At 42.5% G+C, this 16,939-nt stretch overlaps 1 protein-coding gene across 1 annotated transcript in view; it reads right to left on the bottom strand.

Annotated features, from left to right (window-relative positions):
* The window catches only part of LOXL4 (lysyl oxidase like 4), a 33,519-nt gene extending 17,627 nt beyond the window's left edge, over window positions 1–15,892 (bottom strand). The window contains exons 1-5 of the mRNA XM_075612340.1: window positions 15,683–15,892; window positions 14,145–14,475; window positions 11,685–11,854; window positions 5,518–5,726; window positions 124–162 (exon numbers count right to left, since the gene is read on the bottom strand). Coding sequence (XP_075468455.1) covers window positions 124–162; window positions 5,518–5,726; window positions 11,685–11,854; window positions 14,145–14,421 — 695 coding nt within the window. The 5' untranslated portion in view covers window positions 14,422–14,475; window positions 15,683–15,892. The remainder of the gene's footprint in view (window positions 1–123; window positions 163–5,517; window positions 5,727–11,684; window positions 11,855–14,144; window positions 14,476–15,682) is intronic.
* Window positions 15,893–16,939: the final 1,047 nt, after the last annotated feature.

Below are 16,939 nucleotides of genomic sequence, written 5' to 3'. Positions count from 1 at the left end.
CTGTGCTGAAGCTGGGATATCCTGAAAACCTGACCTGTTGGGGGGGCTTGAGGACTGGAGTTGAGCACCCCCTATTTATGGCATTCATGTGTTATTTCTTTCCATTAGAAAGTATTTTGTTACCTAGATTTTGGAACTTTCATCTTCAAATTCCAGAGTTTCCTGAAATGAGGAAAAGTAAACGGAATGTTAGCTGTGACCGTGACACGCAGAGACCCCGAATTTCTTACAAAATGATACCTACAGTTGTATTATCATCCTTGCAGCAACATATCTTTGCAGAGGAGTAAAAAGGCCTCATTACATTGAAATTATTATAGACGCCTGTGTTCTACTTAAAATGTAGCTGAAGAAGACCGTTCAAATAGAGCAGTTCTTACGCCTGTTAATGCCATGCGTTAACTGAACAATGTTGTTAACGGAAGATTTACCATGATTGATGACATTGATATGTGTGTTATCTCCCAAACGCACGCAATATTTACCGGGCATTATTCCGCACTACCGGGGACAATAACGCATGCTACATCTGTACTTCAATCACGGATTTTTACCTCCAGATAAGGCAATACAGCAGAGTTCAGTCACATCTCTAAAGGGGCTTTGATAATTCATACTGTACATGCTTTCATGTCAGTGCCGGAAACCTTGAGACGGCTTTCTCGACACATTTGTTACAAAACCACAACGAGAAAATGACAGCATTTATGCTTCTAATCCCTTCTACAGTAATCTTTTTGGCCCTCCTGTTCCTCTCATTGACTTGACATATTACAAAGTCAGGCTTTCTATTCTTGGACGTATAAGAGCCGGGTTTGCTGTGGCACAATAGCAATACTTACAAATCTTTAGAGTTTAAATGCACAGAACAGAATTAGATTGTAAGCTCCCCGGAGCAGGGACTCCTCTTCCGAAATGTTACTTTTATATCTGAAGCACTTCTCCCCTTTATGTGTTATTTGTATTATTTGTTATTTATATGATTGTCAAGTGTACTGCTGTGAAGCGCTATTTACATTAATGGCACTATATAAATAAAGATACCTACAGAACAGAGAAATCTATCATTCATCTGGAACAACTAGTTGTTAAGCGCTGCAGACTACCACGCTTAGTTGGGATCTCTGCTGTTAATTAACAGCATTTAATAAACATTTCACTGTCCCCGAACTTTTAATTAAATGCGTATTAATATTTAAGACTCTTGATACTTCATATATTTGCAATGATGAACGTGTTAAATCTTAATTGTCCTGGAAGCACAGGCACTTGACAGATACTGAAACCATGAATTAAAATGCAATTGGTTCCATAAAACCACAGATGTACTGTACGGTTAAACCCTCTCTCGCAGAAAAGCAGCATATTCAAGTGCCCCACGTATTTGGTTACTTTCTCACGCAATTACGTCCAGAAACACAAAGCATTATTAGGACTGAATAATGATGACCCTGTTGCCCTTGTCATGACTGCGTGAATTGACAATAAAAGAATTACATGTAAAGTGAAATTCATATTTGACATATACAGTATGTATTTAAAACCAGAGACAGAACATGAAACACAGACAGAGCTCAGTGCTACATCCATTGACACAAATACACGGTACAGTGCCTATATATACACAGTATGTAGTCTGCAATGAGTTCTTAGGCTGAGTCCCCGGTGGTCACGCCGGCGGGCGCGCCGCACACCACACACTCGCCTCTATCAGGCAGGTTTCTGTTGCCGTGACTAACGCAGCACGATGGCGCGTCAGCCAACAAGGAAGACAAGAATTGTGTCTTCCCGTGCGTCGACGCGGTCACCTGGTGTGCGGGGTGCCAATGGCAGGGGAGGGGGACACAAGGGCATAAAAAAAGTGCTTACGGTGCCACAGCAACTGAGACAGCTTCGAAATTTATAGTGCCGTTTTGCATATGAATTATGCTCTAAACTGCCTCCTCTGCCAGTGTCAAAGCACTTCAACTATTCCAAACAGTCTGCAGGGCTGGCAGTGCCACGCCCGACCTCCCCCCCCCACAACACGTCGCTGCCCGCCCCCACGCCTCACATCGCTCCCTACAGACCGCAGATCGCGGCTTTAAGCTGTGCACGCTCCGCCAGGACGCCAGGCGCGCGTGCAGCATCCAACACTGGGGCCGCAGCTTTATACATGGGTTAATTTTGGAAAAGAAACAATATCAATTCCGTATAGATCCCAGCACTTTGAATATATATTATGTGTGTGTTGTGAAAAGTAATCATACCAATAACTATGAATCAAGTAAAACAGTACTTATAATATCAAATAGTCGCCCAGAAAAACATGTATATTCAGTCTGTTTTGCTAGGCTGGCCGATGTTGACACAAACTAGAGCTTTGCACTTGACTCCGTGTTTTCGTTCCAAAAAAATTATGTGTTTTGTTTTCAGTTCTAAAATGTTTGTTTGTTTTCAAAGGGGGACAGAGAAATCCCCCCTTGTGGTGACTTAACCTCAGTTAGCGCTGCAGCTGGTCAAAGTGGAATATCAAAGCAGGATTAGGTGAGGTCAGTGAGGAGGGGGGAGCAGAGAGCAGGCAGCAGAGGCTGGGGGCAGGACTGAGGCAGAGATCTGCAGTGCTCTGCTGCCCCTGCTCTCCATGACATCAGGGGGAGGAGTTAATGTGTGCTGCTGTGTGAAGCTGTGCTTCAGTGTCTGTCAGTGTGCTGTGTGTACCTCGGTGTCTTTCAATGTGCTGTGTGTTCTTCAGTGTCTGTTAGTATCTGTTAGTGTGCTGTCTGTGTTTGTCTAAAATGGTGTAATTCAGTGTGCTGTGTGTGTCTCGGTGTCTGTAAGTATGCTGTGCATGCCTCAGTGTCTGTCAGTGTGCTGTGGGTGCCTCAGGGTCTTTCAGTGTGTTGTGTCTGTTTGCGTCAGTGTGCTTCAGTGTCTGTCAGTGTGCTGTGTGTGCCTCAGTATTTGTCAGCGTTCTGTGCGTGCTTCAGTATTTGTCAGTATTTATCAGTGTGCTGTACCCAAGCCTCAGATTAAATTATGCTTGAATCCCCCAAAATCAGTGGAGATCCGGATTTCAAGAATCCAGACACATTCATCTCGACTTAAAACAACAGAGGGAAATGTAAAATTATTTTCTCAAACATCTGTTGAAGAACTGCCAAAATAGGCATGAAAGGACAGGAAATACATACAATTAGAGCTAACCATATAGTGCACATACTGTATCTTTTGCCATTCAAGGGAAAAGGTCCTACTGTATAACGGCCAGTGGCAAAATAGGTTGTCTAGAGCTCTCATATCTACTGCAGATGACAATAATTAAAGTTCGCCTCAGTCCTGATTGAAACCAAGATCCTCATGTAAACCCAAAGTTCAATACTCTTTTTCTCGGTATAATATTTTGCCACTTCAACAGTAATGAACTTTCCTAAATCCGGGAGCAGCTAGCTACTAAATGCATTAAAATATAATAGACTTCTGATTCCACGCAGCACTGGAGTTGATCTACACTGGGCTGTTGGGATCATGTTATTAGGTGCAATAAGAAGGTTAATATGATTTCACAGCAAAGCTATTTAACACTGCGGCAGCTCAGCAAGGACTAATTAGCACAGATCTAAGTATTTGTGGCCTGGATTCCTCCCCATAACTCTTTCCATGTGGTACACACTGGTCAATTCACCTCTTATCTCACCGGGTCCAAAGGTGCAGAGAAAGGTGCAGAGTAGATAAAACAGGCTGTTGAAAATTGGTGAATAGAAGAACAACGTACTGTAGAAATAAAGATCTAAAATGGTAATGAAAGAAATAGAGAACAGGGAGGAGCGAGAAAGGGAAATGAGAAGAGGAGAGAATGAACGAGACAAAGGAAAGTGAGCAGTGGTGTCTTCATACTGTAGGAAAAACTCTGTCATATTCAATGCAAACAAATGTTACACAGCAAAATATATATTTGTACACTTTTATTTTGCTGCTCAAAGCGTTATTTTAAATTGAGAATATGGATAACAGTGAACCAAAAACCTATGATGTGGCCACATTTATATGTCTATAGAGAACAATTGTAAGATTTGATCAGATAATTAATGTTCCCGTTTCCTTTAGAGTTATCTACTTCAACATAGAAATGTACCTGTCTCTTGCACCAGTGTTAAAAATGTACATTTTTCTCTTTCTGCTTACCCAGTCTCTGGCAGTCATTTAACTTTGACATGCACATAAATAATCATAGCTGTTACTGTAATCACACAATGACTATTTACCCTACCAAAAAACAACATGTCATTTAGTGTAGAATATAAAACATTTACAGAGAACCTTTTCCTGGTTCAGGAAGGGGTCAACTATTTTCCTGGGCAGGAAATGTTCCCAGTGGTATTTTCCCTGGTTCTGTGTGCCATTTATAAAACTATATGATCCATGTGTGAAATAAAACTTGTGCTTGACCGAATTCTAGAAATGATTGTGAGCAGAGTGAAAACGAGGAGGCAACTCAACATGGCAATTTCACATGGTTCACAAACTTAGGTGAACGCGTTGTACTTCTCTAATGATAAATCAATGGTGTTTTATTTTTTTCTAAAGTGCTGAATATTTTAAGGGTACTGTATTTTTATAAAATGTTGGATATTTGTATTGGTTTATGAAAAGTGACCTGATAAGGGTCCTTGAGGCCATGCTGAATGGGTGTATCGTGCATCATTTTTGCTATGTTCGTTTTTAGGAACCACATTGGCTGATGCTGTTCTTCAGTAAAGGGCCTCTCAGACACACTTACGCACTCCTACCATCTCTAAAATGGTGCAATCCCATTATCTTAGATGGAGACCACATTCGTGCATATGGGTGTTGACAATTTCAATGAAGTGGCTACTGCAATAGCCAAAGTGATGATATCACATCCAGGATCTCAGAAAAGTTTTATTATAAAGCAACTTGGGAACCAAAGCAAATGACATATCAGTGGCCATAGGAATAACACACTAGCATTACCCAGGAGCTAAACATATTCTTTTCATTTCTCTCATCCAGCTTCCTCCCAACCACAAGCTTTTCCTGCGAGACAGTATATGTATAATTAGATGGCCTCTGATAGTAGGTTTACACAATTCTGGACAATAAACGTGGCATCAGGAGACTCTTGTTTTGTTGTGCAATCCCAAACTAGCAATACAATGTCCTAATAAAGCCTCTGACCTGCAAAAAAACCCACAGTGAACAGTGCTTCATGTCTCTTGTAAATGTGATCCCAAGTAAGTAAGTATAAATATGTCCCTCTAAGGACCTTGGAGAAGAAGGCTGAACTGTAGATATTCTTTGATGCCATCATGAACTGTCTGTTTGAGTAATGATAAAATACCAAACGCCTAGATGACCAGTAGAAGAGCTAATTCAATTTTCTTCACACATATCTATGTGAAAACATAAAAGACACCACCTACATGTCAACACAAACAGCTTCCAGAGCACCAATTTTAACTTTGCAAAAATCAAACACAAACCCACTGTACTCATTCAATAATGCAGTAATGTTACCTGTAAAACTTGTCGTTGGGTTGGACCTCCCCAGGAAACCCCAGCATTCCGCACACTACTCGGCTGTTGTTCATCGTCCAGTCCTGATCACACACTTGCCTCCACCGTCCTTCGTGCTTCACTTCCACTACACCTTCAATGCTAGGAATACTTGCTTTGGCACGTGCTAAAACGGGCTTAATTCGAACGTCCTCAATCTTCTTGGAATGCTTAAAGAGAAAGCACAACTGTACATAAATATATTATCTGCGTATGGTACACACTTATGTATACATCCTCGTTTCATATTTCTCTATTCATCTACCATTTCCGATTTTTAGAACTCTTGTAAAGCACGGAGTACACTGTGGGCGCTATATAAAGCTGTAGATACATACACATGGCTTTATAATGAGGCCCCAATAAACGTAAATGTTAACTTTGATATAGTCCATTGTTTAAAAGTATTTTCTTTCTTGATTTCAAACTTTTTCTAACGTGCTACTCACTAACAAATATCAGTACTAGAGCGTATGTAGGAACTTAGGGAAGACGCCCATCCCAGAGCTACAACCGGGACCTACCAAAAACCATATAGGGGAACGATGAGGACTCGTGGTAGTTACTTTACTGTTGAAAATCAGACAAAATGATTGTCTGGTGGGTAAGAAACTGATATACTGTACCACCCAATGTAGAAAGTACAGCAAGCACAGAATACCCATGACTCATGAGTGCATCGCCCAAATCAGCTACATTCACCGCATTGACACGTCAATGGGGTTCATTTGCATAATGCACCCAGCAAGTGTGGTCTGTTTAGTGCTTGTCCACTTACCACATGGATTCCTTGTAAGTCACTAAGCAGAATCCTTGCCTCCATGTTAATAAAGCTTTTTTTTCTATAGCAACCATTTACAAAGTCACAACACCTTCCTTTTCTAAAACAAATTCTGGCACACCCCTATTTGAGCCCTGCCCTCTCTGTAGCAGTGCACCAATTGTATCTAGTGACTGCATGGTCACATGATCTTCCCCACAGAACTTTGCATCTTTGGTCATCTTCTGCTGCACCAGCAGCCATTAAGTGAACCCCCAAACCGAATCTTTGCCGATCGATCACAGGAGAACGGATTGATCAGCATCTTAGCTAATTAATTTTCATTGTGTAACTTAGATTGTAAGCTCTACAGGGCAGGGACTGTGTCTGCAAAATGTCTCTGTAAATCGCTGCGTAAAACTAGCAGCGCTATACAAGAACATTAAAAAAAAATGTGTGTGGATTGTATTGATGCCCATATTAAAGGGAGAATAATAATTATAATAAAATTAAAAAACGGCAGCTTCAACTGAGACTGATTTCGTTGAAACTCAGCCATCTATTAGAGGAGTTCCTACTACCCAATTGTGATGAAGACATGCAGAGGCAGAGCAACTTCCAATTAAATTTAACAGGACCAAGGGTTAATAATAATAATAATAGCATGTTTTTGTATAGCGCTGCTAGTTATACGTAGCGCTTTACGTAGACATTTTGCTGGCACAGGTCCCTGCCCCATGGAGCTTACAATCTATGTTTTTTGGTGCCTGAGGCACAGGGAGATAAAGTGACTTGCCCAAGGTCACAAGGAGCCGACACCAGGAATTGAACCAGGCTCCCCTGCTTCAAACTCTCAGTGCCAGTCAGTGTCTTTTACTCACTGAGCCACTCCCTCCGCCTTATATTCTGTGCAACCTAAATGAGGCTGTATATTAATCTAAATTAGATAGAAGTAAGGGATATGTTGATGTTGTTATTTCTATTAATTGTCCATTCATTATTTGCTTAAAAGTACCAAGATTCAGCTACTGTAATATAGCGAAATGCCGGTATATTTAGTATATTTATTTTAAAATGTACGTATTCTTTTAACAACTGAACTGAAGTGGGGAGAGCTGCATATTAATAATGTTGCCATATTGTAAAAATGCATACTGTATGGCAAACACTATGTAGATCAAATAATTGTAAAAATACACATATACCGCTTAATAGAGAAAAAAAACTATGGAAGAATTTCAAGGTTCCTATGTTTATTTTCAGCGTGTTTTTTATTTAGCTTTTAAAAACAGGCTTTGATTCTACAGCTCTTGTTTTCTTAAAATAAGCAGTTGCGTTTTGTGGTTTTGAGAAAAAAAACAACATAAGGCTGCAATTTTAAAAACCACTCATTGCATTATAGTAGAGTTGCATTGGCTTAATCACACATTCTGCAGGTATGTACTTGTATGTGCTTTACTGTCTTTTTCTACTTTAGGTTATGGCAGTGTTTTTCAGCAGGGTTTCCGTGGTATCCCTAAAGGGTCCCTGCAATTTTCATTTCATTGAAAAATTGGACCAAATACAAAAGAATTTACAATGTATCCGATCTCAGATGCGCTATTAGAGAGGGTTGGGATTCCTTACAATGCATCTGATCTCAGATGCGCTATTAGAGAGGGATGGGGATCCTCACAATGCATCTGATCTCAGATGCGCTATTAGAGAGGTTTGGGGTTCCTCACAATGCATCTGATCTCAGATGCGCTATTAGAGAGGGTTGGGGTTCCTTACAATGTATCCGATCTCAGATGCGCTATTAGAGAGGGTTGGGATTCCTTACAATGCATCTGATCTCAGATGCGCTATTAGAGAGGGATGGGGATCCTCACAATGCATCTGATCTCAGATGCGCTATTAGAGAGGTTTGGGGTTCCTCACAATGCATCTGATCTCAGATGCGCTATTAGAGAGGTTTGGGGTTCCTTACAATGCATCTGATCTCAGATGCGCTATTAGAGAGGGTTGGGATTCCTTACAATGCATCTGATCTCAGATGCGCTATTAGAGAGGGTTGGGGTTCCTCACAATGCATCTGATCTCAGATGCGCTATTAGAGAGGTTTGGGGTTCCTCACAATGCATCTGATCTCAGATGCGCTATTAGAGAGGTTTGGGGTTCCTCACAATGCATCTGATCTCAGATGTGCTATTAGAGAGGGTTGGGGTTCCTTACAATGCATCTGATCTCAGACGCGCTATTAGAGAGGGATGGGGATCCTCACAATGCATCTGATCTCAGACGCGCTATTAGAGAGGGATGGGGATCCTCACAATGCATCTGATCTCAGATGCGCTATTAGAGAGGGTTGGGGTTCCTCACAATGCATCTGATCTCAGATGCGCTATTAGAGAGGTTTGGGGTTCCTCACAATGCATCTGATCTCAGATGCGCTATTAGAGAGGTTTGGGGTTCCTCACAATGCATCTGATCTCAGATGTGCTATTAGAGAGGGTTGGGGTTCCTCACAATGCATCTGATCTCAGACGCGCTATTAGAGAGGGTTGGGGTTCCTTACAATGCATCTGATCTCAGATGCGCTATTAGAGAGGTTTGGGGTTCCTCACAATGCATCTGATCTCAGAGGCGCTATTAGAGAGGGATGGGGATCCTCACAATGCATCTGATCTCAGATGCGCTATTAGAGAGGGATGGGGATCCTCACAATGCATCTGATCTCAGATGCGCTATTAGAGAGGGATGGGGATCCTCACAATGCATCTGATCTCAGATGCGCTATTAGAGAGGGTTGGGGTTCCTCACAATGCATCTGATCTCAGATGTGCTATTAGAGAGGGTTGGGGTTCCTTACAATGCATCTGATCTCAGACGCGCTATTAGAGAGGGATGGGGATCCTCACAATGCATCTGATCTCAGACGCGCTATTAGAGAGGGATGGGGATCCTCACAATGCATCTGATCTCAGATGCGCTATTAGAGAGGGTTGGGGTTCCTCACAATGCATCTGATCTCAGATGCGCTATTAGAGAGGTTTGGGGTTCCTCACAATGCATCTGATCTCAGATGCGCTATTAGAGAGGTTTGGGGTTCCTCACAATGCATCTGATCTCAGATGTGCTATTAGAGAGGGTTGGGGTTCCTCACAATGCATCTGATCTCAGACGCGCTATTAGAGAGGGTTGGGGTTCCTTACAATGCATCTGATCTCAGATGCGCTATTAGAGAGGTTTGGGGTTCCTCACAATGCATCTGATCTCAGAGGCGCTATTAGAGAGGGATGGGGATCCTCACAATGCATCTGATCTCAGATGCGCTATTAGAGAGGGATGGGGATCCTCACAATGCATCTGATCTCAGATGCGCTATTAGAGAGGGATGGGGATCCTCACAATGCATCTGATCTCAGATGCGCTATTAGAGAGGGTTGGGGTTCCTCACAATGCATCTGATCTCAGATGTGCTATTAGAGAGGTTTGGGGTTCCTCACAATGCATCTGATCTCAGATGCGCTATTAGAGAGGTTTGGGGTTCCTCACAATGCATCTGATCTCAGATGTGCTATTAGAGAGGGTTGGGGTTCCTTACAATGCATCTGATCTCAGACGCGCTATTAGAGAGGGTTGGGGTTCCTTACAATGCATCTGATCTCAGATGCGCTATTAGAGAGGTTTGGGGTTCCTCACAATGCATCTGATCTCAGAGGCGGTATTAGAGAGGGTTGGGGTTCCTTACAATGCATCTGATCTCAGATGCGCTATTAGAGAGGTTTGGGGATCCTTACAATGCATCTGATCTCTAACGCGCTATTAGAGAGGGTTGGTGTTCCTTACAATACATCTGATCGCAGATGTGCTCTTAGGCTACGGCCCCAGTGTTCACTGCTGCACGCGCGCCTGGCGGCCTGGCAGCGCATTCACAGGTGAAAGCCGCGATCTGCAGTCTGTGGTCGAGCTGCAGGAGAAGAGCAGGAGATTACGTGGGGGGCTTGGCGGGGGCACGGCCATGACATCATGCGGATGGTTCGCCCTCATTGGCTGAACCGCCGCCGTGATGTGGCCAATGCTCGGCTGCCACGCAAAAAGACAAAAATCTTGTTTTTTGGTCAAGTAGGTCACGCATTGCGGTTTGTGCACGCACGCGCACACCGACTGGGGCCCGCCCCATAGAAGGCTGTACCTTGTGTGCAGTGCGCACACCATCGCGTGCATAGCCATGACCACTGGGGACCTAGCCTTAGAGGGTTGGGCTTCCTTACAATGCATCTGATCACAGCTGCAGTATTAGAGAGAGTTGGGGTTCCTTACAATTAATCTGATTTTAGACGCGCTATTAGAGAGAGTTGGGGTTCCTTACAATTAATCTGATCTCAGACACGTTATTAGAGAGAGTTGGGATTCCTTACAATGCATCTGATCTCAGACACGTTATTAGAGAGGGTTGGGGTTCCGCAGAATTTCACAATATAATTATAGGGTTCCTTAACCAAAAAAAGTTACAAATCACTGGGTTATAGTTTAGGATTCACTTTTCAGTAAATTGCCTCTCACAACATTGAGTCTGCATTAAGTAACAAATACAGTACTACCCAAAAGAGATTGCTTTTCAAATAACTGGAATAGGAAAACCTTGCATACTGGCTGACCCTTTCTGTTTATGCGGAGACTTCCTGATTTTTAGCTGAAAATTTATAATTTTTCTGCTGTCCCCCTGGAAATAATTCAGTCAGCCCAATGCAGGTTATGTGAGATTTAGAAATCTCTTGCATGTTCTTCTCAAATCTCCCTAACCTTTGCCTATACCCAACTGGTATGGAATCTTGCCCTTCATTCTTAGCTCTGGTGGAGATATTAAACCCAAAAATATTGAAGCGTCTCCTTCATAACAAAATGACAGAATGTTTATGCAATTAAAATATGTTCTGGGGAGTACAGGAAAAAAACGTAATTTGATATAAAATGTAAAATATTTTATGTTAACAATGGTATTACCTGTGAGCCTAATATAGAAAGGTGAATCACATGTATGACAGTGAGTTTATTTGTGTTTTATCCGAATTATTATATTTAGAAGTTACAGCATGGTCCACTTTCAGTCAGGTAACTTAAATGTATAAATAGGGTTCACACAATTGGGCAGATGGCTTGTTACATCCAGCTAGTCCAGTTCTGAGCTGTGCAGAAGAGAGCGGAGAATTGGGAAGATGCTCTCAGAGCTTTTTTGGAGCATAGGCAAAGTAGACTTGTAGTCTACATCAGGACCAAAGACCCTACTCTACTGTTTGACAAGCATGTTCTTGAGGGAGCTAAAGAAACACAACACACTCAGATACATGCATCTACTGTAGGTGAACACAAATTACATTGTTACCTGTACAGTGATCATTTGTGGCTGTTCAAATGCACGGAGTCGACTTGTTGAGCAAAGTATACCAACATCCTCTGAGTGTTTGCAGTCAGTGACACCCCAGCCAAGCGACTCACAAGCTGCTATAGAGCTCTCTGTACCTGAACAGCGAACATTATCTAACCAGATGGGACCTGTACAAGCAAATAAAATGAAACGCACGGTCATATGATTCTTGAAATCAATATTGTGACATCATGGTACAGAGACATAGGGCCATGTTTACTAAGCAGTCTTCTGCCGAAAGACGCCTTCCAATGCTGGAAGACACCGCACAGCGCCGGATGGTGCCTTGTGGACGAAGACTGCTTTGTAAATAGGGACTGGAATAAAATATACATATAGTTGTTCAGTACGAGTGATCACTTGCTAAAAATAGTTAGAGGTAAAGGTCATAAAGGTAATAAAAAACCAATATGGTATATATGCAACATTTAATGAAGGGCCTTCATATTAACAATTTCATCTTTACTAGCCTCTGCTTATTCCACCTAGGGCTGCGTCCAGGGTCATGCGCTGACCCGTGTTGAGGGGAGCTCACGCTCGGCACTGAGCCCCTGCAGCCGCAATGAGAGCGGCTTTAGCAGGGCCTCGCTTACACTTACGCAAGCGTGCGGAAGCGTAAGTCTTACCAAAATTTTCAATTCAAGCGCTCAAGGGAGCGCAGGGCCGGTCACTGGCCCACCCCCCCCCCCCCCGACACGCCCCCGGACGGCGCGCGGACCAAGGCCAGGGAAAGCACCCGCTTTCCCTCAGCCTCCGCGCGCCTCAGCACAGCTGCAGTCCTATGGACGCCGCCTAAGAATGGGAACCCTATAATTTGTGGTTTCCAAGGGGTCTTTTAATACATTGTTAGCACTATGGTCCCCTCCTATATACAATCACTATCTACTTCTCTTTTGGACATTGCTTTCATTACGAAAATCCACCTGCCCACACATTCCCACTTGTGATGATGTTCAGGGTGTCCAAGTTCATTCATGAAGAATCCCTGAGAATTTCTCACTGGCATAGATACTCGGTGAGCCGGTTACACTGCCATCATGCTACAGGACAAGTAGTTTTCATATACAGTATGCATATAAAAAGTATTTCCCGGGATATATACATGGAAATTGGTATCTTATCTGGCATGTCCTAGGTAGATGTAAGAGAGCAAACACAAGCATATAGGGCAGATGTGTCTGTTCAGGTGGTGTGGTTATCTTAGAGCAAAAAATGTCCCTATGAGATTTCTACTTACAGATTTCTCACAGGACATTCTCACTAGAGTGTCAGCAGAAGGATCCACTGGAAGACTCCAGCCCGCCTACCTTTCTGCTTCCGGCGACGCTGACACGAGACGTGAGGACCCAGAGTAATTAGAGGCAGTTGGAAGACGCCTATACGACTGAAAGCGAGCTCCACAGCCCTAGGGGAATCCGTCCGCATCCACGGTACCCTCGGCGGTGTTCATTCGCTCACCCGTGGGAGCAGTTACTATCCGTGGCGGGGATACTATCCCAATCTGCATGTTTAGATTTGCCAAATTGTGAGTGCAAATTTTTATATTGATTTTTTAATATAAATGGTGGAACAGTCTGCACTATGTCCTGTGCCTCTCTTTCATCTTACTATGGTCCCATCACACTGATCTAGGGAAGATTTGGATATCCTATATATCTTCCAAAGATACCTTTATACACACAAGTCCTGTGAGAAATCTGTAAGTAAAAATCTCATAGGGACATTTTTTGCTCTAAGATAACCACACCACCTGAACAGACACATCTGCCCTATATGCTTGTGTTTGCTCCGGCCTCGGGTATGGTCAGCGCCTATGTGCTGACCCGTGCTGAGGCGCGCTGCTGCTCGGCAGTGAGCCCCTGCAGCCGCAATGAGAGCGGCTTTAGCAGGGGCTCACTTACGCTTACGCAAGCATGCGGAAGCGTAAGTCTTATGAAAATGTGAAATTTTCGCGCTCATGGGAGCGCAGGGCCGGTTGTGAGTGGTTCGCCCAATGAGGGCGAACCAGCTCCGTGATGTCACTGGCCCGCCCCCCGACACGCCCCCGGATGGCGCGCTAACCAAGGCCAGGGAAAGCACCCGCTTTCCCTCAGCCTTAGCGCACCTCCGCACGGGCTGAGTCACCATGGACTCAGCCTTCAATATACCTGCGCTCCCCAGTATCCTGTCACCAGACATCTCTCGGATTGAAGAAAAACAATCTACACGAAGGGTTGAAGCTGCATCTATTATTATTTTTCACTTCATCACATTCACTGATGGTTTTATTTGGATACACTGTTATAATTATTCACGTGCACTTATAGTAGTCACTATAATTAGATTTAAGCGCCACTCTTTAACTATTTGTTCACATGTCCTAGGTAGACTACACATTACATTTTGTCTTGTTATAAAGAAAATAGGTGACACTCTTACCTTCCCCTTGTCCATACTTGGCACTGTGAGCCCAAGTGACTGCCATCTCAAAACCCAGTTCCTTACAGACAACATGTGCCACCTCCAGGTTGAAGTCATCATCACACACTGTACCCCACTGACCATTATATAAAACTTCCAGACGACCCTCATTGGGTACTCTTCCTGATCCAGCCAAACGTAACTGGATTTGAGGTGCTCCTGCTTGGCGTTGTGGCCAACATAGGTCTACCAGACACGATATAAATAAAAGTACAACTGATCTGAATACTTTCATGGTTCCTCTTCACAGTGATAAGCACTAGTGGATTAATGATCTCCAATAATAGACCTAGCAACAGAACAAGAACACAGTCGGTATTGAAGTATTGCCATAGTATAAAGATGATCAGGCTTTATAAAAACAATGTTCTTTTAAACTTTGTGATGCATAGTGTACCAGCTTGAAATATCTTCATATATAAACTTTGTATGTGATTTCTAAAATATAAAACTGTCAGCTTATGTCATCAAGGGAAGGGTTTCATAAGCTTTCCAAAGCTCAGGTACTAAACATCTTTTTATATTGGTGCATTAAAATGAATCAAGATCCATAAAAATATACATTTTATGTGTTACACCAGTGGCTTAATTAGAAAGAAAGATTGATGTGCATTTTTTAATATGCAATTGTGAATAAAAGTATGGAACACTAAATAAGGAGGCTCGAATGTTTCTCTTGTTTACTGATTACAGTGGATGTGTTGGGTCACACAGATTTCTTGGATAGGATTTAGTGCACACATCATCATGTAAGGAAAACAATAGGGCACTGTTTAGGGCTACGTGTGTTCTCCACAGCCACTTGTGGCTATACTACTCCTGGAAGCTGTTGGTGGTGCTGCAGATGAGATGTTCATTCATTATATAAATGAAGTCACCATTACTCTACATAGTTGAAATATTAAATGTAGATTGCAAACGCAGATCTTTAGATTTTTTTTTTTAGATTTATTCATACTGCATATTTCTTTTCATGTTGCTGTTCTCAGATTTCTCCTTTTAGCTGTATTTACATAGAAAAAGTATGTCTTCTGTCATAGGAGGGATGAAATGCTTAATTTATGATTTCAAAAGAAAATTAAACGGGAAAATTATTTTAAAAGTCATTATTATGATTTTTGAAAAAAAAAACTGCTTCATACAGTATTACAAGAACTCACATTGGTCAATTTCTTAAAGATACAGTAGTCTTGAGCTTGGCTTGATATTTCTAGCAGTCTTTGACCCAGTACACAAATGAAATGATAACCTTCCTGCCTGTGTTAATTCATATGTACATGTCTATATTCCGGGTAATATCTTTTATATATGAAACATTTGGAAAATGTACCAGGCATTGACAGTTGACATGTTAAAGTCAGATATCATACTCTTCAGAAAAGATAAAAGCATACAGGATTTAACATATCACAACTTAAAATACATTTTTTTTAAAAAGCAATAATAAAATAATACTAAATGGCTCAGGTCAAAAAGTAATAAAAGTGTTAACTCACCAGAAAGTGGTTAAGCGCAGCTGAGCAACTCAGTTGGATTCTTGTTCTTTGCCAGGATTCCGGATTCTTTCCCTCTCCCTCACATAGCCCCTCTCACAGGCTGGGATGACTGGCTGGCTTTCACAGAGAGATTTGTTCCTACAGGCACTGTGTTGCTTTAGGTGCCCTCCCACTTGCTTCAAGGTAGGCTGTCGGAACTTCTGCAGATGGGGTATTCCCAAGCCCTTTATTACCCCCTCAAGTTACAGCTCCCTGTGACTAATATATTCCAAAGTAGAGGGAAGGGAGAAGAAGGGTTGAACTGATCTGGTCAGAGTTAGACTGAATGCAATTGACCATGAGTGCACCATTAACCCTTCATGGCTGTTTTTTTCTTTCTTCATTTTTTCACTGTCAGATAACTTTAGTAAATATTTAGGGACCTTTCCCCGTGCAGCGGTTATCGGATGGGGCCTGGTTCCGTAAAAGTTGATGTATTTACAGACCGTGTGCTTATTCCGTCGATGACTAGGAATCAAACAGTAGATCTGTATGATCAGATCGCAGTGCTTTGCGGTGTCGTTTAAAGGTCTAGTAGCCATATTGATCCTGGAGAATTCAGTATAGGTAGTGATACCTTTTAGTGTGCCAACATTCTAGTTTTTCATACAGTAGATGAAGTTATAGTGTACAGAGCTTTCAAACCCTCATACTGCAGGTTTCTTCACAGCACACATGAAGAGGAAACCTATGAGGTTTTGAAAGCTCTGTACACTACACCTTTGTCTATGAAAAATGCAGATGTTGGTCCACTTATAAGTATTTCAACCTACATCAAATCCTCTAGGCAGGAGCGGCTCAGTGAGAAAAGGCGCTGACTCTCATATCAAGGATACTGAGTTAAATATTTCCCATTCAATTTGCCATGAGCATTTAAGGCACAAATAATAACTATAACATCTTGAGTTCCACATGCCCCGAGCTGGACCCCTCTCCCATTCCCAATAAGCACACCATACAACTTCTTGGGGGAAACATACGGACACACTTTTATTTATTGCAACAGATAAATATCTCATATTTATCTCCAACTAGGGACCCAGACAGATTGCTTCGCTCACACCTACCGGAGCTTGAGGGACACCCTCAGCTCGGGCTCATCTAGCCATTCAGTACCTTAGTCTGAATGCACAGAGCGCCCATCGGAAGGTCATCACCACACCAACCGCCTAGTCTGGAATGGCACCGCCTTCCCCAAATTCCGCCTGGAAGATCACC

Source organism: Ascaphus truei, chromosome 8 (assembly GCF_040206685.1).
Source record: "Ascaphus truei isolate aAscTru1 chromosome 8, aAscTru1.hap1, whole genome shotgun sequence".
Lineage (NCBI taxonomy): Eukaryota > Metazoa > Chordata > Amphibia > Anura > Ascaphidae > Ascaphus > Ascaphus truei.
This window is presented reverse-complemented; position numbering and strand designations above follow the sequence as displayed.